General features: G+C 47.7%; 1 protein-coding gene across 1 annotated transcript in view; it reads right to left on the bottom strand.

Annotated features, from left to right (window-relative positions):
- The window catches only part of PDIA5 (protein disulfide isomerase family A member 5), a 91,867-nt gene extending 72,702 nt beyond the window's left edge, over nt 1-19,165 (bottom strand). The window contains exon 1 of the mRNA XM_043874205.1: nt 18,992-19,165. Within this exon, the coding sequence (XP_043730140.1) occupies nt 18,992-19,039 (48 nt within the window). The 5' untranslated portion in view covers nt 19,040-19,165. The remainder of the gene's footprint in view (nt 1-18,991) is intronic.
- Between the last annotated feature and the right edge of the window lie 2,610 nt (nt 19,166-21,775).

Raw genomic sequence — 21,775 nt, forward strand, 5'->3', positions numbered from 1 at the left:
CCCCAGATGTGCTGCCCCTAGGCACGACTGACTGGGGAGGGATAAGGTACACCACTCCACTCAACCTGACACCTGCCTTTTGCCTCACCCCCTCTCCAAATCCCAGGCAGCGCTAGTGGTAAAGAAGCCACCTGACAATGCAGGAGACCTGGGTTCCATCCCTGGGTTGGGAAGATCCCCTGGAGGAGGGCATGGCAACCCACTCCAGTATCCTTGCCTGGAGAATCCTATGGGCAGAGGAGCCTGGAGCGCCACAGTCCACAGGGTCACAAAGAGTGGGACACAACTGAAACAACTAAGCACTCACGCACATACTCTCCAAATAGTCCCCTTCCCACAGGAACTCTTCCAGCCCACTCCCAGTCACCAGCTCATCCTTCCTCTTCATGCGCTTTTTTTATGAGGCCATATGGACTGCATGGGTACATAAGCATGCTGCATGGACATTCCTGCCACCCTTTCAATCAAGACTTCTCTGGGAGGTCAAGGTCTGTACCCTACCCTGCCCTCAAATGTCACACTGTGGAGCAATGTGAAAACTCCATCCCGCCTAGAAGCACCAAAGCCCCAAATCCACAGAGAAGTATGATCACCTCTTAACATGATCCCATTCAGGATGGGAATGAATGGGTGGGTGAGGGGTTTCTCACTTCCCCCACTGAGCCAATGGTCTCAGGAGACCAGCCAACAGGAAACAAGCCAATTCTCCCACAGAAAACCCTGAACACCTTGGGCCCTGGAAGTACCAGGCATTGCTGCAGGCATGAGAGGTGGGCTGAAAGCAGGAGCAGGAAGGGGAGGCTGTTAAATGTCTGAACAAAGCTGTGACCCAGCAGAGCCCCTCACCCAGCCCACATAGCTGGCCAACAGCCCCCTGCATAGCCAGCAAAGAATACCACGGTTAACACCTGGAGAGACAGAATAAGAAATGCTCTGCCAGGAGACACCAGGCAGAGGTGGGAAGAAGTACAGACAAACTGAACCTTGAAATCACCCATCTCCTCTCAACCCCTACCCCTTAGCATCTTCCCTTCCCTTTTCCAGAATGTTGCTAACCTAATCCCCCCACGAGGGTTATGAAGGAATGTGGTATGAAGAGGCAACTACAGATTATCCAATGTGTGTGATCTTATAGATCAGTTAGTTTGACCAAAGTTGCATAGCTAATAAGAAGCAGGACCAGCATCTGAACCCCCGTCTCTCTACATGACCCCAGGTCCTCTCAGGCCACTGCCTCTTTGTAGCCAGAAGTCTTGCATTGAGTCTGAGCTTCACTCAATAGCTAAGATGCTCAGGCAACATCACTCAACCTTCCATAGACTTAGTGCTTTGCATCTGATGTGGAGATAATGATACCTCCCCTCGTGGGACAGCTGTGAGGATGAAAGGGGGTAACTTATCGAATATGCCTTATAAATCATACAGCACTCTAACAGTATCAGTTACTGTAATATATAATATAAATTTCCATCTCAGCAGAGTAGAAGACAGAAATGTGGCCATATTATAGTGTTTCTAAATATAATCTGCCATTGGATGCAACTTAACCTTCTCCACAGAGTAAAACCATCAGAAGGAGTTGTCCAGGAATGATTTTTCCTTTATTCTGCCCTGGCAGGATGTGCACAAAGCCTGAGGACCCCCTGCCTTCATACAGCAACCTTGAGAGTGCACCAAAAAGTCCAGTCCACCTTATTATTACATGTTATTCCAGAAAGGTCCACAACAAAATGCACATGGTTAAAGGAAAAAAAGAAAAGAATTTGTTAGAAAAACATGTTGATGCTGCTGTTTTTAATCCTCAAATAACCTGGGTAGTCAATAGAAGCAACTGCCCTTGCCCAGTGCCTCAGGACTCTGACCCGCAGATCAGCCCTCCTGAGAGGCACCTGAATTTCTGGACTGGGGGGTCAGGAAAGGGGAAGAGATGGTGCAGCTGGGCCAAGCGACAGCAAAGTGTCTACAGCAGAAACCACAAGAGCACCAAGTCTCAAGGCTTATCCACAGCTTCCTTCCTAGAAAGCCCAGTGAATCCCTCAGGTCATCTAACAGTTATATTCTAACCAGCTACTCTCAGAGTACACAAACCACCAAAGCCTCTGCCCCTGAGTTCACCCTCACACAGCAGAGAGGTTCAGGTCTACCAGAAATACACTGAAGCTGGGGCTTAAACACAGCACTGTCTGCGGCCAGCCTGGTTAAGAACTCTTTATGGAGGGTCCATCTCCTCCTCATCTTGCCCCATCCCTACTCCACTCCCTAAACTAGGAGCACCTGCCCCTTGAAAGCCCTTCGGAAGTGTTTGTCCAACACAATAAACATGACACAGACACACGACTGCCATACTCTTGACCTTTGCAGAGGTCCTCTGCTGGGAGCACGTTACAAGGCGAGTCTGTGACAGCTCCTGGGAGACCCAGAGGGACCACAGAAGCCAGACAAGACCCAGGGCAGTCAGGGAGGGTCTGGGCTGGAGGGTGGTAGGAGAGAGCCGGTGGGGCCAGTCTAGGGTGGGTGGGGTGGGACCTTGAAAGCCTGGCTCAAAAGGCCCATCTGGCTGTGATCTCAGACTGGACAGTCGCCAGAAGGCTGGAGGTGAAGGGACTCCCCGGGTGGCCACCCAAGTAAAGAGAAATGGTTCAATCCAAGAGGCTTGAGAGAAAAACAACAGAATTCAATGACTATTCATCTGTAAGCAAGGGAGGAAGAGGAGAAGCTAAAACAACCCAAAGATTGTGTGCTCAGAAATGGAACAAGAACCAAAATTGCAAGAATGGAAAAGTAGAGGAGGCTTTTGTCTCTGTTGAGGAAGGTGATAATAAGCTTAGGCACAGATATGTGGACAAGACAACCCACCGAGGTATCCTCCAGACTGGAGAGTGAGACTCAATGAAGTCTCAGAGGTCAGGGTCTAGAGGGAGAAGTAAGGAGGAGGAGGAGGACCAGGAGAAAGGTCAGGAAGAAGGCAGGAAGTGCCACATCAATGCAGACCAGGGAGGAGACACACAGGCAAAGGCCAGGCCAAGTGTAGGGGGAGGCAGGCTGCAGAGAGACACACCCCATGCAGGAGGGGCACAGGCGGACGCAGGGTGGGGAGGAGGGTGGGCTGTCTCCACTGAAGGTGGGGAGCCACGTGGACGTTTGTCGGCACAGGAGAGGCAGGATCTGCCAGGAGAGGATCTGAAATATAGGGAACAGAGGAAAACAGTTGGGATAGGTAGATCCAGGGGAAATCAGGGGACTTGGTGTGCAAAGAGCTAAGATGCTCGCTTTAATATCTCTGAGAGGAGGGTAAGAGGCCCCTTACATGGCCTCAGACAGACCCTCACCTTAGTAAGCAACCACAGGGACCGGCGGGAGCACGGCCCTTTCCTCCCTCCTCTAAACCCAAGGGGACTCTCCTCCAGCCACTTAGCATTCTCCTTTCTCCTCCGCTTCAGTCTACCTTAACCTTTCCAGCATGCGTACTCCTTCCCTCCCTAAATATGCAGCTCCTGTGAGCCCTGGATAGCCTTGCCAAGAGCCTTCTGGCAGACTTCATAAGTCACAACCCACAAACCTTGATAACAATAACTACGGCAACAATAATAATGTTAATGATGCACAAACTCTGTTTTGTCAAGCCCTCGGAGGGGGGGACAGGGCAACGTATGAGAAGGAAGCCAGCCACCTTCCGAGCCAGCCATGGAGCTGTTCCTGGGTTTGGCAGGCAGGCAGGCAGGCTCTTTACGTCCTAAGTCTTTCACTTTGGAGGAAGAAGAGAAAAAAATCCCCTTCTGTTGCCTGTGCAAACTCCTTCTGACTTTCCCCCAATAATTGCTTTCTTTCTGCTCGCCAGCCCCAGCCTTCACAGTATTTCCATCAGGGCTGAACTACCCCACTGACTTGGCTGAGACCCATAAATCTTCCCCTGGGTGCAGGGCAGAACACACCTGGGAAGGACATTCTCTTCTTCTACTGCTGGGAAACACGGGCCCCAAAACCAGGTCCCGCTTGCATCAGAGAGCCAGTGCCCCCCATCAGAGTACTGGTCCCTAAATCCCCCAACCCCTGTCACAGCACAACACCCCTCTGAGAACACTAGGGCCCAGCATCAGAGCCCCCTCCACTCGAGCCCCTCCCCTCATCAGAGTAAAAGCACCCTACAGAGCCCAGCAGCCACTCAGGGTGCCCGACACAGAGGCCCTCACCCCCACCCTCTACTGCAGCTGGAGGCAATGGGGTCGAGGACGCTGGCTTCTCCCCTCACCTTCCAAACAGGCGTCTGCCTGTTTTAGGGCCTGCTGGACACAGGGGCCTCCAGGCGAGAAGCTCGCTCTCTTCCCTCTGCGGTCTCACCACCCCACAGACACATGGGAAGAGCACTGCGTCTGGAGTCAGACAAACCTGGGCTCAAATCCAGGCACCGTCATTTACAGCAGGATGACATGAGGGGTTATGAGTGTCATCTCCCTACCTATAACGAGGAGAAGATAATACTGACACCTGCCTTGCAGTGTTGGCTGAGGATCAAACAAGGGGTTTAAACTACACGGAGAACCTAACGTTATGCTTGGCACACAGCACAGAAGCATCGTAATTATCTGTATTAGTGCTACTAGTGCGACAAATCACAGACAGAGCAAGGACAACAGGAGACCCAGCACCACCTTTTCCTCTCCAGGGCCCTGCCTGCAATCAGGCAGGACAGCACGTCCAAGCAGGAAGAAATGTGCACGTACACAAATCTAGTGTCCGCACCTAGAATAACCACCCGTCTGCACAGCGAACCAGACCCACAGGCCACACAGCACATGGAGGATGGTGCTTCCCAGTTTTGTGCCCATCTGCCCCTCTGGGACAAGTGGGCACTAGCCTCGTCCTACAGATGAAGAAACTAAAGCTCAGAGAGGTTAACTGACTTACAAAGGTCACACAGTAGATCAGGTCACAGAGTTCGGGCCTCCTAGGTCCTGGCCAGAGGTAGTGGCTTACCTCTACCCCACAAGCTCCCTAGACTCACAGCACCCCAAGTGGACCCTTCCCAGAAGCACCTCCTTCCCGCAGTTGGGGTAAATCAAATCAGCCAGGATAAGCCAAAATCTTTCAGAATGGGCAAGGAGGGTCCCAGCAGGGATTTACACCAACTCTCTACTTCCTGCAAGCCCAGAACACCTGCTGTTGGCCACCCTTCTCAAGACCCTGGGGCTGTCAGCCCAGATCTGCGGTTCATCAGAGGTGTGTGCAAGGTCTGGGCTCCCTTCTGCCTCCTCTCATTCTAACACACTGCATTCACAACTTCCTTTCTCTTCACTTAACCTCACCCACCATCACCACCAGGCTAGACAGAGAGTCATGCAATTCTGGAAAATAACAGGAGATCAGTCCTTGCCACATTACACTCTCAGCTTTAAAAAGCTCCGGATCTCTGGGGTACGTGCCAGCACCCTCACATTCTCCATAGCCCAGGATGCTGTCTGTTGTTATAGATTCACTATTCAATGCAGATCATGAAGCCAGAGGTATTCAATTATGTAAAAGTGACTTGCTAAAGGAAGAAGAGTTGAGGACAGAAGTTTAACATTTAGGAAAAAAGGTGGATGTGGGACTTGACCTTCTTTTTGCTCTGTCACCTGAAAAAAAGATAGCCTTCTTATGTTTGGAGCTGTGAAAAAACTGGTTTAATTTAGTGTAGCCCACATCTTACTCAAAATAGTTTTGAAATGTCAGAATCTAAGTCTAGACTCTTAGGAAGCTGGTGGTAAAGGGATCCAGGAATAAGGTTAAAAACAGATGACCTGAACCCCAGGTCAGAGAACCCCAGCTGGCTGAGTATTTGAGAGCTAGAGGTTTGGTAGAAAGAGTCAGAGACCCAAGTTTTGTGCTGGTTTTGATATTTACTGACTGTGTGACTTTGGACAAGCCATGCCTCCTTCTCTCTGTCTTTCTCTGTAAAATGAACGGGTTGAAAGTGATTTCCAAAGTCCTTTGCAATTATGATATTCTGCAAACCTCGTCTAGTGACCACTACCAGAGAAGTACAGTGAGGTAATTACACCTCATGAAGAAACTGCTGAGTTGCCTTGGGCATGTGGCCACCCACATTAAAAGTCAAGCCTTTCAGTCTTCCCTGCATCAAGTGTGGCCCTGTGGCTAAATTCCAGTCCCTGGAATGTAAACCGAAGTGTTATGCAGCAACTTTTAGGAAGTGTCCTTAATAGAGTCTACGAATTTTCTTAGTCCCTTCCTCCTTTCTGCTCCCTAGAATCTAGAAAGATGGCTGGAACTTAAGCAGCCACCTTGAGACAATGAGGTGGAAGGACTTGCTAAAGATGTAGAGTTATCAAAATAGAAAGCACCTGGGACTCTGATACCACAGAGGAATGTACTGGCCCTGGAACACCCCTTTCCAGACTTCTCTGTGAGTGGAATAAAGAATTTCTTTGAGGCACTATCATTCTGGGTTTTCTGGCACACATGCAAATAGATTTTGAGTGCCTACTGAAACAAAAGCTTTAACTAGAAAGAAATATTAACAACTACTCCAGTTGGGATATTTCAAAGCATCTAAAGCATCAAATCATGCATTATACTTTAGATCAACTGCTACAAGGAAGGAGACAGACTACCAAGGGTTTGATTTACTGTGTTCCTCCTAATTACTCGAGTTTCACTGTGCCTATTTCCATCCCAAGTATCTTGGTCACCTGGTGATGGCTACCCACAAATGAAAGAAAAACTAATAACTCTTCAGGTTCCCTACAACCTCAGCCCTTTACTATTAATAGTAAGGAGACCAACAGGCCAGGACATCCCTCAGAGTTAAGCTGGGTTGGTTGGTTTCCAGATAGAAGACTCCTTTAAACATTCCTCCATGCCGTCTCCAGCCTCCAGAGCCAAGTACTCAAAATCTCCTGAGGCTGCTCAGCACATTGGAGTCTGGAAGGTTGCAGAAACTAAACTGTGTTAATGCACAGAAGTCCATGTCCTACCATTTCATCTTGGATGGCTCCAGTCATTAGAAAGTTCAAATCCCTCCCCCTCCCAAGCCATTCTGCCAGCCTACCACACTCTGAAGACAGCAAACACATTCCCTCTTAGGATTCTGTAGGTGAAATTCCCCAATTCCTCATGTGCCCCTAAGCCCCTCAATGTCCTGAATGGTCTGCCCCAGACACACCCATGCTCCCAGTTCCCAGAGCTATTCCAAGGCCAGGAGTGGGGAGGCAGAGCCTAAATGGAGTAACGTGCCATATTACACTATAATTTACTTTGGGAAATAAATATTTATGCTTTCATAATTCAAAATACAGGAAATTAATCTCAACACAAACCTTGATTTTTGGATCACGGTTTTAAAAAAAAGTTGAGAAACACCATTAGTGAATCTCTTAAAATATGACACCCGACTGTCATATAGTGCTGGCAAAGACTTAAGCCAGCACAATTCTTTTGAAAAGCTATTTGGCACAATTAATCAAGTACCTTAAAAGCATTTCTGCTCCTCCACGTGGTAATTCCACTTTTGGGAATGTGTCCCAAGGAAATTCACAGAGATTCTGACACATATATGACTCATTCATTCCTACTCAAGAGTCAGAAATTGTAAACAACTTAAATATCCAACATCGGGGGAAACTTTTCTTAGAGTAAACCACTTGACAGGATGAAACAGGCATTTAAGTGATGTTTTCAAAGATTGTACAGTGAAAAGATATTTGTTTTAATGTTAAGTTTTTTAAAACAGAATTTAAAATGTAGATGGTATGATTACAACTATACAGCCAATTATGCTAAGAAAATGACCAGAAGAAAAAGAAATTCACCAAAGTAAGCCTTTGTCCTTGAATAGATTTTATTCTTCTCCTTTGTGTATTTTTCTAACCATAATAGGCATGCCCGATACAAATACTTTTTAAAAATTACCATCATTTGGCTACCATCATGGAAACAATTAACAATCTCCAAGTATTTCTCCACTACAAGAAAATGTAACTTTATAGTTGAGAAATCTGGCAGAAACCTCAACTAAGGGACCAATGTTAACACCACCAAGAATGGGTCAAATGAACATATGTTTCCTGATAGAAGGCACCGAAGGAAGGGAAATATCATCCAAAACAAAACCGAGGGACATTCCTCAAAAATGCCAAGGTCCCAAAAGACAAAGACTGAGAAAGTGGCCCAGATTAAAGGAGATTAAAGAGACATGACAATTAATTCAAATTCAACATGGGATTCTGGATAAAGTCCTGAGCCAAGCGCTACATTCCTGATTTTGACTATTGTACTCTGATTATATAAGAGAATGTCCTTGCCTCTTAGGAAACAATAAAGTATTTATGGGACAAAGGAGAATTGTGTCTGTAAACTTTATATATGCAGAGGGAGAGTATGATAAATGTGATAAAATGTTAATATCTGTGGAATCGGGTGAAAGGAAGATGGAAATCCTTTATACTCTTCTTGCAGCTCTTCTCTAAGTCTATCTCAAAATTAGAGTTAGGGAAAAAACACCTAAAATAAGACAGAAAAAAAAAAAGAGATTCCCAGATGTCCAGAATACAACCAAATACTGCCCCCCGTCTTTCAGAGGCCTCCTGATACCCTCGACCACCCATCCAGTGTTCACTGGCACTTTCCCAAGCGAGAGGGGTGCTTATCTTCCCCTCTTCACTTTGAGCGGACTGACTGCTGCAGGCTCCTCTGCTCACCTGACAGTGTGGAGTTTTTTAATAAGAACTATTACACAGAATCCGCAGAGAACTCTGCATGCAACGCATGCTGAGAATGGCTCTGACGAGAGAGAAAAAGAGGGCGAGAGAGAGAAATGTTCATTTTTAAATATAGGTAATTTATGCTCCTTAAATGGACAAATTGTAAGCATCTGTCACCAATCACCATGGCTAAATATCCTCTTCACAAGGAGCTAAGGCCTGACCTCAAACCAAGTTTGAAGATTTCACCACTGATATTTCCCAGTGTTCAAAAGTCCACCACCCAGCAGCCTTTGAAATAAAAATGAACACTGCCTGGATGGCACGTGCGTGTGCGTCCATGTGTGTTTGTGTGGCAGAAAGACAGAGCCTGGCCCTTGGAATGTGGACCCCTGACTAGCTGCAGCTGAGGAGCTAAATGTGCTAAAGAAAGAGAGGGAAACTGGAAAGCACTCAGCTGGGATGGAACCCAACCAGAGAGAGGACTCTTTAATCCTGAGAGGACTCTTTAGTCCCAACACCGAGGGCCTGGGGATGAGGCCATGATCATCGCAAGAGCTGTTGAGTTTAGAGTGCTCATGTGTGCCCAGGAGCCAGCAAAACTGCTCACATGACTGTCCAGTTCATTCTCTTGGCAAGTGAATTAAGTAGGTACTTTCATTATATGTAGTCTATAAATAAGGAAGTCAAGACAAAGAGTTAGAAACTTGCTCAACATTACCCGGCAAGTAGGTAAGAGAGCTCTGACTCGGACCCAAGGTGAAGTGGAAAGACCAAGAGCCACGCACGTCTCACCACTTGCTCCCATGAATGAAAAGCCAGGGTATGTCTTATATGTTGCTTCCTTTAAAAACCACAACCACACCTTTGATGTGGGCTACACAGTTTTCCCACCCATTTTCCGTGGCACAAACGTGGCTGTCAACAAGGGACAATTCGGGGGCAGGACGACTGATCCAAGAGCTTATAAAAACAGGTTTTTTTATCCTGAAATTGCAACTGCAGTGCATTTAACCAGGACTTAAGTCCCTAAAGCTTTTAATGTTGTGGAAAACCTCTTTAAGAGCCAAGAGGGCTCTGGGCTGCTGCCAGCCTGGTGTGCCAGGCCTGCTAACGAGGAAGAGCTGGGGGAGGAAGCAGAGAAGCAGGCAGCAGGGCCCGAGGAAGAGCAGGTGAATTCCCACTCCGGAAACCCAACCCTGTCTCAAAGCTCCATTAATTGAAAAGAAAATAACAATCCAAGGGCTCATGACCCATGAGATACATCTGTGCTTTGACATACAGTATCTCATTCAATCCCCTAAAGCTGAGATTTGAAATCAGTATTTTCTATCCCTCAGGCCTTAACCCAAGAATAGAGTTATAAAATTGCTTCAGTGGGTTACCACCAGCATTTCTTTAAATAACAGTAAGAAGGAAACATCAGTGTGTACATTGGTAGCAAGACTGTGTATTCCGTGAAAAATCTGCATCTGTTATGTTCATATATAGATATATGTACTTGGTTATAAATGTAAAATGCAAAACTGTTCTTGCAGGAATTGCAGTAAAAATGTTTGAAAACCTGCTGTAAACAATCTGTGTGGGAGGTGTACCATCCCTACTCTAGAGATGTGAAAACCGAGGTTCAAAGAAGTAAAGGCACTCAACTTAGGTGATGCCTAAAACAGCAGAACCGGGACTCAGAGGCCTTGTAGGCACAGATCACAAGCTTGCCTTTGCCTGTCAATGCACACACTTCCCACTGGTGTCCCTCAAGCTCCCTCCCCTCCCCAGAGCTGCACCCAGACAAGACCCGAGAGGCCAGCAAGTCGGCTTCCCCTTCCAATCTAGCTACTGAGCACAACCAACCGGAAAGAGCTTCAAGGACAGCAGGAGCCATCCCTTCTCTGCTACCTGTTGTGCACAATTTCCTCAATGCCCACAGAAAAAAGCAAAAACGGCACATGCTCCAGCCAAGTGAGTCTCACAGTGTCACTGGTGTATGTGGCTTTTATCATGGGCAGAAGTTGTGTCATGCCACTCGGCCCAAAGAGGCAACCTTGGCTGGCAAGATATTGTCCACCACGTAAAATTAATGTTAGCTTGTAAATGTCTCTGGTTTGTAGCTGCACAACAGCAGTAAGTAAAAGCTTTCTGGAAAGACAGCTTCCTGGGCCTCACCCTTGAAGAAAATCATCTCGTAGATCTGAAGAGCCCAAGAATCCATTTTCACACATACCTCTTTAAGGTGGTCAGAGTCACAGCTGGGTTGGAAGACCACTAACCCATCTTTCAAAAACCTCCTCTCTGGACCCCATACAGCTCCTCACTCCTTCACAGCCAGAATTTTCCACCTCCCTCCTCCCCTTCTGAGCAGTCCTTAGCATCCTCAGATCTGCCCCCCACCACCAAAGAGGCTCCTGGCGGAGGTTCGGCAATGACCTCCATGCGGAAGACCCTACAGGTACCTCCACTTCTCCTTTCGCTCAGCCCTGGCAGAACACACTTGGTCTCCCTTCTACCTCTCCCACAACCCTTACTGTCTTCTTTGTAAATCCACTGCCACCATCCTGTAAATGCAGCACTTCCTCCGGGCTCACTCAGTCTATCTTCTCTACCTGCCCATACCGTCCCCTGGGGCACCCCACCTGAGCCCACCCCTACATTAACAGCCCCACCCAGACCTCCCTTCTGAGTGCCACAACCTCACATTCTGCTCGCTCCATGGCTCCTCAACAGGGAGCCAGTATAATTTTCAAATTTAAAAACCCAATTTTCATGCAAAGATTGAGCATATTTCAAAGTGGTATTAATTAAATAAGGGGCGCACTAAAATGACAAAGCTAGGTCAAAAGAGGATGTAAGAAAGAAAAAAACAGGTTAATAAAAATATTTTGTTAAAGAAGTTACAGGGAATTCCCTGGTGGTCCAGTGGTTAGGACTCCACACTTCCACTATTGGGGGCACTAAGATCCTGTAAGTCGTGCGGTGCAGCCAAATTTTTTTTAAAAAGATGTTATAAGAAACTTACAAGTGGTCGATGAAAAAAGGTATGATATGATTGCTAAATGAGATAACAAGCCAGTTAATATCCTGAAGAATCTCTCTTCCCTACCTAATAGCAATCATCTGCATCCTTTCTAAGTTTACAGAGTGTGGGTCCTAAGGAATAAAAAACATAGTAACAATCCCTAAAGCACCGGATGCCCCTGAGGTGGGCTTCCTAGACAATGTTCCAGTGTGACATTAGAAAGTCATAAAATCATATTTAATTTCTAAGTTTGGGGATAATTTTTCTTACACCGGGGTCTGTGAATTTGGATGGGATCTTTATCTTCACTAATTTCACTGAAATAAATAAACTGCATCTTTATTTTCACTAATTTCACTGAAATTTAGTCTTCCCTTTATTATGAATGTAGGTAACCAATTACAGTAGCACTGACAATGTCCATGACTTTGTCACCAATAGAAATCATATCTTCTCAGCACAAGAGGGTTATTGCAGATATCTATGCTCATCACTACTTACAATTTATAGAAATTATCAAATTTGTCACTAGATCTTCCTACATGATGCATTAAAAAAATACATACTACTTTTTCACAATTTATTAAAATATTTTGATAACTATTTCAATATCACTGGTTTCTTCTATAATCCTATGCATTGTTTTATACATTTAAAAACATTTTTTTGAGAAAGGGTCCATAAGTCTTCAGAGAGGCCTTTTCTGACACCCTGCAATAGGGTAGGGATCCTTGTTACACATGCTCTAACCACTCTATCTCCCTCCTTCCAGCACTTCCTACTTGAATTAAATAATAAATTAGTGGCCTCTCACCAGGCAATGGGAGGAAGGGATGGTATCCATCCTTTTTATCAGTTTGTCCCCAATGCCTTGGCACAGTATGTCTGGCTCATAACAGAGTCTCATGAGGTATCTGTTAAAAACAAAAAAAGAAAGATCTGTGGAATGAATGAACATGATATATGTAACATGCACATGGTGGTCCATGTTCCTTTGAAATAAGGAGCATGTACAACACCCTGCCCAGGACGCAGCCAAGTCAGACTCCTTGGTGAGAGCAAACCTGCTTGTTCCACAGGAGCCTGCCCTACTTGGCCCCAGAGCAGAGCTTTCCAGCCAAGCCCATGACTTGGCTCAGAAGCTATATCACCCTTATGTTTAAGCCCCAGCGTAAGCCCTCGACCTCGATCTCCATTAATACCTTCCAAGACAAGGATTAAAGGATCTGCTCACGAATTAAAGACATCTGCTCATGCCAAGGGGCTAGAGGAATGGTGGGATTCTTTGCGGTGATGGACGCTCTTACTCCTGCCCCGGCCAACAGTGAGGAGCAGGAAACCCTGAAGCCGGGCACAGGCTCATCACCAGGCCATGTGCGCACAGAGCACACATCCAAGCTGGGGGCTCAGTATGACCTCAGGGAATAAAAAGATGCAAAAAGGCTATTCCAACTCCACATCTCCGCCCCTCACCACATAACTGCAAAGCTAATTATTTAGAAGTGATTGTAAACTGGTGAATGGAATGAGGCCCTGATGGGCGTAGGTGGTCAGAGGGGACAGTTACCTAGAGCCCAGCAGGGAGGGTGATGAGAAGGGTGAGGAGGATGGTCAGGGAGAGCCTGGCTGTGGCCCCGCCTCCCGTATTCAGGCCATTAGGAAGCTAAAGAGCAAGGATCATGGATACCCAGGGTAAATGGCTGGTGCTGCTATTTCAGAAAATAGCACCTGCGAAGGAGGCTACTCAGTCAGTGATCCATTCATCTGTCTATGCCCTCCCCTTCCAGTCCATGTCCATCACTGGTCTCTCTCTCCCCACTCTGTCAACTTACCCATCCCTCTCTTGAAGTAATAGGACTCAACCAGCTTATCTCACCCAGCTAGTGTGGGACGCAGAATTATACAGACCTGAAATACACTGAAATACTTTGCAAGCCCTCTACAATGTACCAGGTGTTTTATAATTCTCATCGACAGGTCGAATGGGAAGCCAGAGACTCAGGTTAGTGCTGCAGGTTGGGCGAGGCACAGAGCTCCTTCCCTCTCCCACCACGATGCCAGGTGTGGGGGAAACGAAAGGAGGGTAAGAAAACCATCGACGTCTGGTAATGCAGGAGAACTTAGGCTCTCCTACATCCTGGGGGTCACTCTCTGGTCCACTGTCAGCCTCCAAAACCTACTACAACCACCAAGGGAAACACAAGAGCCTCACAGAACAAAACCACAAAGCTGGGGCAAACCCTCCAGGGAGGCAGTGTGGTTGGTATCTCCGGCCTCAAGAGAGGATCCACTTTCAGAAAAAAGGGGAAAAGCAGAGTGCTTAAACTCTTAGCCCCTCTGGGCACACACAGCCACACCCCCACCCATCCAGAGGCTCTGAAGGGCCCACTGCAGAGGGGCAAGGAGCCATCAGGACCTCGGCTCCAGGGACTCATGATGGCAAGAATCCAAGAATCCCATGGTACAGCCCCCTACCCACAGCTCACGGCCTCCACTCACAGCCCCTCTGGCCCTTCACTGGCTACCAGGCACCCCGTCTCCAACCCCTGAGGTGCCTGCCCGTTCCTATTTATTGGGCGTGCCCATGTGCCATGCACTGTGCTGGGTGCTCCCTGTATTATTTCTGATCCTTTCAACTCTGCACAATGGGTATTATTACCACTGCTGACAAACAAGAAAATAGGCAGGGCCCAAGGTCACACAGCTCCACAGTGCGGCAAAAAGCCCATGTTCTTTCCGTAACATCGCCCTGAACTTCATCTTGTAGATAACAGAGAAGAAAGTAAGAGGAAGAAAGTGTTGTTTTGGGAAAATTAATCTAGTCTCTCCCACTCCAACCCAACCCTCCACTGTGGCCTCACTGTCCTTTTATTAAAAAGGGCAACTTTCATTATGTCTCTCCATTGCCTATAGATTTCAGTTCTGAAAGCTCTGACAGGCATCTAAGGTTTTTTTACTGGATTCACTTTTCCAGTCTTATTTCCCCAGCCCCAGATTCAAATCCTTCCATCCATCCAGCCTGGTCCATTGCTCCTCATTGTCTACATTTCTGTCTTGGACTCCCTGCCTGCAACACTGATTCCTTCCAGCAAACACGGACCAGGGGTGACTGCATGTCAAGCCTGGGCGAGGTGCCAGCACACAGAGGATCCCCACTGCCACAGAGGTCAGGGTCTGCCCTCCTTGTGAGGCATAAGCCGGGGCCCTTCCCTGGTCACTGGGTGCCCCAGAGGCTGACCCTGGACAGAATCCACAGGACCCTGTTTGCCGCTCCTAAGGCACCTGACCATTCCCCCAACTCATGTGCCAGTTCTTTTTTAACACTTCCTCTGTAAAGTGCTTATTTCTGTGGGAAAAGTGCACTCCAGGTTCCAAGCAGCATTATAACTGGCAATTAGGCCCCCAGGCCAGCCCACAAGAGCCTATTAAATATATAATGGTGTAGAACCTAAATACGTATACATTAAAAGCTCAGCAGGAGAGACCAGGCAAACATCTGTTCCCTGCACCTCCGCCCCGTCCCACCAGGTTCTGAGCTTCACGCCACCCTCAGGGGCAGAGGCCTGGGCAGCGGCGTGGGTGGAAGGAAGCAGGTGGGAGTTGGATGACATAGATGGAGTGGGAAGAATGCCCATCTGTAATTCAGGAGCCTGGCTCTCGCACCCGCCTTATCTTTACAAACTAGGTGGCCTCACATGGTGAGTCCCTTCTCTCTCAAAGCCTCATTTTTCCCTTATAAAATCAGAGAATTTTGAGTTAGGTCAATAGTTCTCAGACTTCTGAAGCTCACAGAGTAGCAGGATATATTTTAAAATATAAGTTAATTTTTAAAAATATATTTTAAATATGTTTAAAATATATTATACATATAACATACAAATTTGAATTTAGATTTTTATCAATCGAAGGCTTTTTTAAAAAAATCACAATACAGTATCACTGCTTTCATCTTTTTTCCCAAAAGGACACTCTAAGCCACTCCCCGAGCACCCTCTCAATATGGACACCATGGCAGAGAAATTAAGTTTTTAAACTGGAAATACTTGGAATCATGAAAAAAAAAGAAAAAATTTACCATTGTTATTTTTCCCATTTGTCTATGAACCTGTGAAAATGTCATCACAGCCCAGCTCCGGGCCTCAGCCTGACACTGAGACCCTTGAGCAGGGTGAGATCGTGTCCTCCCAAGTTCTGGATGGAGACTACAGGACAGTCAGCACAGATGGCCTGAGGAAGGGCTGACTGCAGGGACAGCATGAAGGGCCAGGCAGCCGCGGGGGTGGGGGACAGGACAGCCTGGCCCCCCCAGCTGCAGGCCCCAGGCAGAGATACCCAGCCTGCAAGAGCTGGGACCAACTTGTCCAAGTGTTGACTGCAGCCCTTTCCACGTCATAGTGTTGGAACACTGGGAGTCTCCAAAGAATCATTTTTTTTTAAAGTTCCTTTACTAACTTCTGGTTAAAAGCTGATGCGCATTCATATAGAAAACTTGGGAAATATAAAAAAAGCATAAACAAAGAAGTAAACAAAAGTCACCCACAACTCCACCTTCCAGAGCAATCACTGTTGACATTTGGATGTTCGGCTAATCCCTCACTTCTGTAGCTATCTTCAGCCACCCTGGGATTCCGTTTTGTATCCCGATTTTCCCCTAATTATCATACACAAGTACTTTTCATGTCCTTAGATAGTCCTCATAAGCATTATAAAATATTTTGAAAATAAATCCAGCATTCTAACAAATACATATATCCTTTATAAACATCACTTTCCATGGTATGGATAGGGCTACAAGTAATTTAAACATGTTGCTATTGTTAAGCACGTAAGCCACTTCCATATTTTTGCTACTGTAAAAAATATGAGGTGTGTACACCCCTGTCCATGAATCTCTGTAGACCCCTTCACACTTCTTTGCGTCTCTTGGGTCATAGCCCAGTGCCCTGCACATATCAGCTCTCAGTAAATACTGAGTGAACAAAGAAACCCAATCAACTCCCAGGAGCTGGGGAACCCTTATTATATGGACACAGTTTATATTTACAGAGACCCATCCTGGTGTCCAGGCTTCCTCAGTGGCTCAGTGGTAAAGAATCTGCCTACAATGCAGGAGCCACAGGAGACATGGGTTCGATCCCTGGGTTGGGAAGATCCCCTGGAGGAAGGCACAGCAATCCGCTCCAGTAATCTTGCCTGGAGAATCCCATGGACAGAGGAGCCTGGCAGGCTACAGTCCATGGGGTCGCAAAGACTTGGACACAACTGAGCAACTTAGCATAGCAAGGCACCCTGGTGTCCACTCACCACTTGTCACTGGCTCTACACCTCAGTCTCATACCTGCTAAGCCAATCTTGGGCTTGGGGAAAGGAGAAAATGCCAATTCCTTGCTGATGACTCCCAGGTTCTAGTGCTCTCAGCAAACCTACCCACTCTCTACACCTCCCAGTGGAGGGCATCAGCAGATCTCAACTGCCTAGATGACTCCCACACTCGCTCCTGACAGCTCAGCTCACCCCTCAGGAAAGTCATGGCTGACCTTCCCTCTAAATTAATGTACAGCTCTCCTTCAGTAGTGCTCCCAGAACTTCGAATATGGGTACTCACTCTTCTGTCTTTATTTGCCCACAGCACTGACTTCCCCGCCCAACTGAGGGCAACACCAGAGGGCAGGAACAATGTGTGTTTTGCCCTCCATCTCAAATCCAACCCAGAGCCAGCCAATAAATGAATGTTTGCTGAATGAAACTTCTTTCTGGTCAGAGTCCCAAGTCTTTCATTTTCACAGGAGGGAAAAGGAAGGGGAAGTAGAAAGTAGACCTTCTAAAACAGACTGAGTTCAAACACCTTTCAGGGGTGGCACTGGAGATGGCCCCCTCTGCACAGTCCAGCAGCCCTGCCTGGCCCAGAGACGGCCCAGGCCAACTGGCTGAGGGAACAGAATGCAGAGTATCCAACAAACCTAAACAAGCCTGGGGAAGTGACACTGCCCCACTCCAGCCCCGTTTCTAAGAGGGAGAAACAGACCTAGAGGGGCAGGGAGCTTCCTTTTCTACTCACTTTCAGACAACCAGAAACCACTGGGCCACTCCTCACTGGTGATCCCAGAAGGGCAGAGTATTGAGAGATGGAAATGTTTAAAACAACTCAATCCACACTACATTTTTTTCTCCTCACCCGTTGTCCAGCATCCTTGCCACACACCACCGCCCCTCCCCCCCCCCAAAAAAAAACCCTGGAAAATCCAGCTTGGAAAGAGTGCCAGCAGCAGGAGTCTCTTTTCAGGAACTTCAGGAAAAGAAGGAGCCAAAACTGTCCTAGAATAAGGGAGACCAGAAACTACAGAAACACCAAGGCCAAACCCCGGTCCCTGGGTGCTGTGGACACACCCATTCCGACCTCTCTCAGCAATGCCCTGGGGAACACTCTCCACCCCCAACCCCTAGAGTAGCAAACTGCTCCGGAGATCCCACACTCCCATAACCCTGGCCCGTCCCTCCTCCCCTCTTGTAGGGTTTCGAAATTTACAGAGCTTCCTCCTCCAATTTGTCATCCGATCATCCTGGCAACCTTGCGGGGGGTGAGGGGTGGGGTGGTATCTAAAGCGTCCCCATTTCACGGATGAGGAGACTAAGTCACCTACATTAAACGATAGGCCGCATCACAAGCCAGAAAGTGGCTGAGGTTCCAGCCAGCCTCAGTTGGGTAATGGAGCAGAACTCCCCGCCCCGGCGACCCCACCCGGCCCAGCCAAGTCTGGCCGGCGGGGGCTGCGGGAGGGCAGGCCCCATGGTGGCCGGCAATTTCCCGGCTGCCCAGGGCCAAAACCAAGAACTAGGTGGCCCTAAAACAAGGTTTCCGGCAGTGCAGGTGCCAAGCATCCCCTTCCTACCCCAAACTCACACAGGTGCAGGGCCCCGAGTCTGGGGAGCAGCCGCCGGCTTTCCGCCCTAGCCCGTGGCCGCCCCCTGACCTGCACCCCCGTAAAGTCGTGTCCATCGCGCAAGCCCCCAGCCAACGATCGCCCAGCTCCCCCCGGGCTCCCCTACCCGGGCTCCTTCCGACCTTTGAGCGCCTTAGCACTCCTCAGGGAGGGCACGGCGACCGCCCCGCCGCCTCCGGCACAGCCACCGGGTCCCCGCCCGTCCAGCACGCATGCCCCCACCCAGGCGCCCGGAGGCATCATCTCCCCGCAAGTCCCGGGAGCGCCGGGAGCAGGGAGCTTGGACCTGCACGCCGGGCGCACGTGCCGTCCCTGCCCGAACCCCAGCGCCACAGCCTCACCCAGACGGCCAGCAGCAGGAGCAGCCACGCCGGCACGACCCGCGCCATCCCTGCTGCCGCTGCCCCCAGCCGGCTCCGGTCCCCACTCGGGCTCCCGCGACCGCAGCTTCGCCGGGTGCCACCGCCGCCACCACTTCCCAACTGCTCCCCGCCTCCGAGTTCCCGGTGCCACGTCTGCCAAAGCATGCGCACCACGCTGGGAGAGCCGGCCCGGGAGAAGTGCGTGCTGGGAGTTGTAGTTTGCAGCACGGCTGAACTTGGCCCCTTGGCCAGGTAGAATCAAGAGCCTAGTGCAATATGGTCAAGGTCAGAGTAAGAGAAGGCAGTTAACTTGGGGGCTTACTCTGTGCCTAGAACTTTAGAAAAAACATGTCCCTCGGCTCACAGAGAAAAGATTTATTTTCCCCACTTTGAGGATGAAGAGGTGACCCAGAGAACTTAAGTAATTTGACCCACATCACACAGCCTGCAAATGGCACAGTCCAGTGCAGCTTGTGGAGGGCCGAAAAGCCCTCATCCCTGCCTCCCACCTACTGTTCCTTTTTTTCATTCAAGAAACTTCTATTGACCTGTTGGAAAATAATTTGACATTTCCTCAGAAAGTTGAAGACGGATTACCATATAACCAAATAACCACATTCCTGGACATATACCCCAAAGACTTGAAAACAGGCATCCAAACAACTACTGTTACACAAATGCTCACAGCAGCGTTATTCACAATAACCAAGAGGTGGAAACAACCCAGGTGTCCACTGAGAGATAAATGGATAAACAAAATGGGATATATTCATACAGCAGGATATTGTTCCATCATTAAAAATAGTGAGCTACTGATACATGTGGATGAAGCTCGAAACTATTATGCTAAGAAATACACTAGACACAAAAGTACACATACTGTATGATTACATTTTTATGAACCACCCAGAAACAGGCAAATTCAGAGGCCCAGAAAGTAGGTGAGTGGTTTCCTGGGGCTGAGAGGAGGAGGGATTGGTGAATGACTGCTCACTGGGTGCAGGATCTCCTTTGGGGGTGATGAAGATGTTTTTAGGCAAGACATAAGTGATGGTTGCACAACCCTGTGAATGTACTAAATGCCACTGAATTGTACACTTTTAAATGGTTATTTTTATGTTTTGTGAATTTTATCTCAATAAAAAAAACCTTTATTGAACCCATTCATGTGCTAAAACATTCATGCATGGAATCAGTTATTCATTCAAGAATGTTTATTAAACACCTACTATATTCTGAGGCTTGAGATGGACAAGGATGTACAATCTTGAATGGATAGGTTATAGCTGAAAGAGCTTTTCATACTGTCTGGAGGTCCCAAGCTCAATGCCTAGAAGTCATCCTTGATCCATCCTCACTTCTCAACAGGCCCATTCAACCCATCACCATGTCATGTCAGTTCTACTGCCAAAATATTGGATTGGCAAAAAAGTCTGTTCAGGTTTTTCTATAAGATGTTACAGAAAAAATCCAAACAAACCTCTTGGCCAACCCAATATGTCTCTTCTGCCACCTCCCAAGTCCAAGTCACTGACATGTCTCACCCCATGCAAGGGTAAGACTGCGCCTTCCGTTTGCCTGCTCCTTCCTCCCTATACCCCCTACAATACAGTTGTTAAGGTCAGTTGGATTTTGTTTGCCATTTCCTTGAAACCCTCCAATGGTTTCCCATTGCCCATAAAATGAAATCCAAACACTTCCGCATGAGCTGTGAGCCATGAATGGTCTGGGCCTGACCTCTAGACTTCATCTACTGTCTCTCTTCTATGTTGTCTACTTGGCTCCAGTTACACAAACCATTATTTCCTGCACATTCCCGGCCATCAGAGCTGTTCCTACTTCAAGGCTAGTACTTTTCCTATTCCCCCTGCCTTAACACTTTCCCTGGCCCTTGGTCCGACTGACACCTTCTCATCCCTTCAGGGCTCGCCTCTCTGTAAGAGAAAGGCACTTGGAGCAACCCATTTAAAGGAGATTTTACCCTTTCCACCCCAACCCCCTTATTCTCTAACTCAGCTTCCATTGTTTCTTTGCTAGCACTTACCACATTCTGCAATTACCTCTTTAGCTGGTATGTTCATTTTCTGTTGCTACAAGTAGAATATAAGTTTCACATCTCTCTTGATAACCACTTAACTTCAGAGCCTAGCATAGGACCTGAGCCTCGGGTGGTTTTTGGAATTCTTTTTGATGAGTAACTGAATGATTGAATGAAATAACGTGTTGGAGAATTTCAGAAATTCCCGAAGCAGGTTGAGACAGGGCTTCCTCTGCATGCTCTGCTCTTCAAGCTCATGATCTACATATGGAAAGTGGGCCTTTCAGTTCCTCTCTTGGGTCTCTGTTTCTCATCTGTAAAATGAAGCACCTGGTGAAGATGTAGAGCAACTGTACCCCCAAATGATGATGGGAGTGTAAATTGGTTTGACCACTTTGGATAATGGTGCATGTACAAAACACATACCAAAATATTCATAGCAGCTTTATTCATAGTAGCTTGTTCGGGACAGAATTTTATTCTTTCTCCACCACTGCCCCCCCCCCCCCCCGCCAAGTTCATATACTGAAGTCCTACTCCCAGTACTTTAGAATGTGACTGTATTTGGAGATAAGGCCTTAAGAAGTAGTTAAGTTGAATGAAGTCATTGGGGTGAGCCCTAATCCAATATGACAGGTGTCCTTATAAAAAGACAAACGAAAGGAAAGACTGTGTGAAGACACAAAGTAGCCAGCTACAAGCCAAGGAGCGAGGTCCTCAGGTGA

This window comes from Cervus elaphus, chromosome 19 (genome assembly GCF_910594005.1).
Source record: "Cervus elaphus chromosome 19, mCerEla1.1, whole genome shotgun sequence".
NCBI classification, from domain to species: domain Eukaryota; kingdom Metazoa; phylum Chordata; class Mammalia; order Artiodactyla; family Cervidae; genus Cervus; species Cervus elaphus.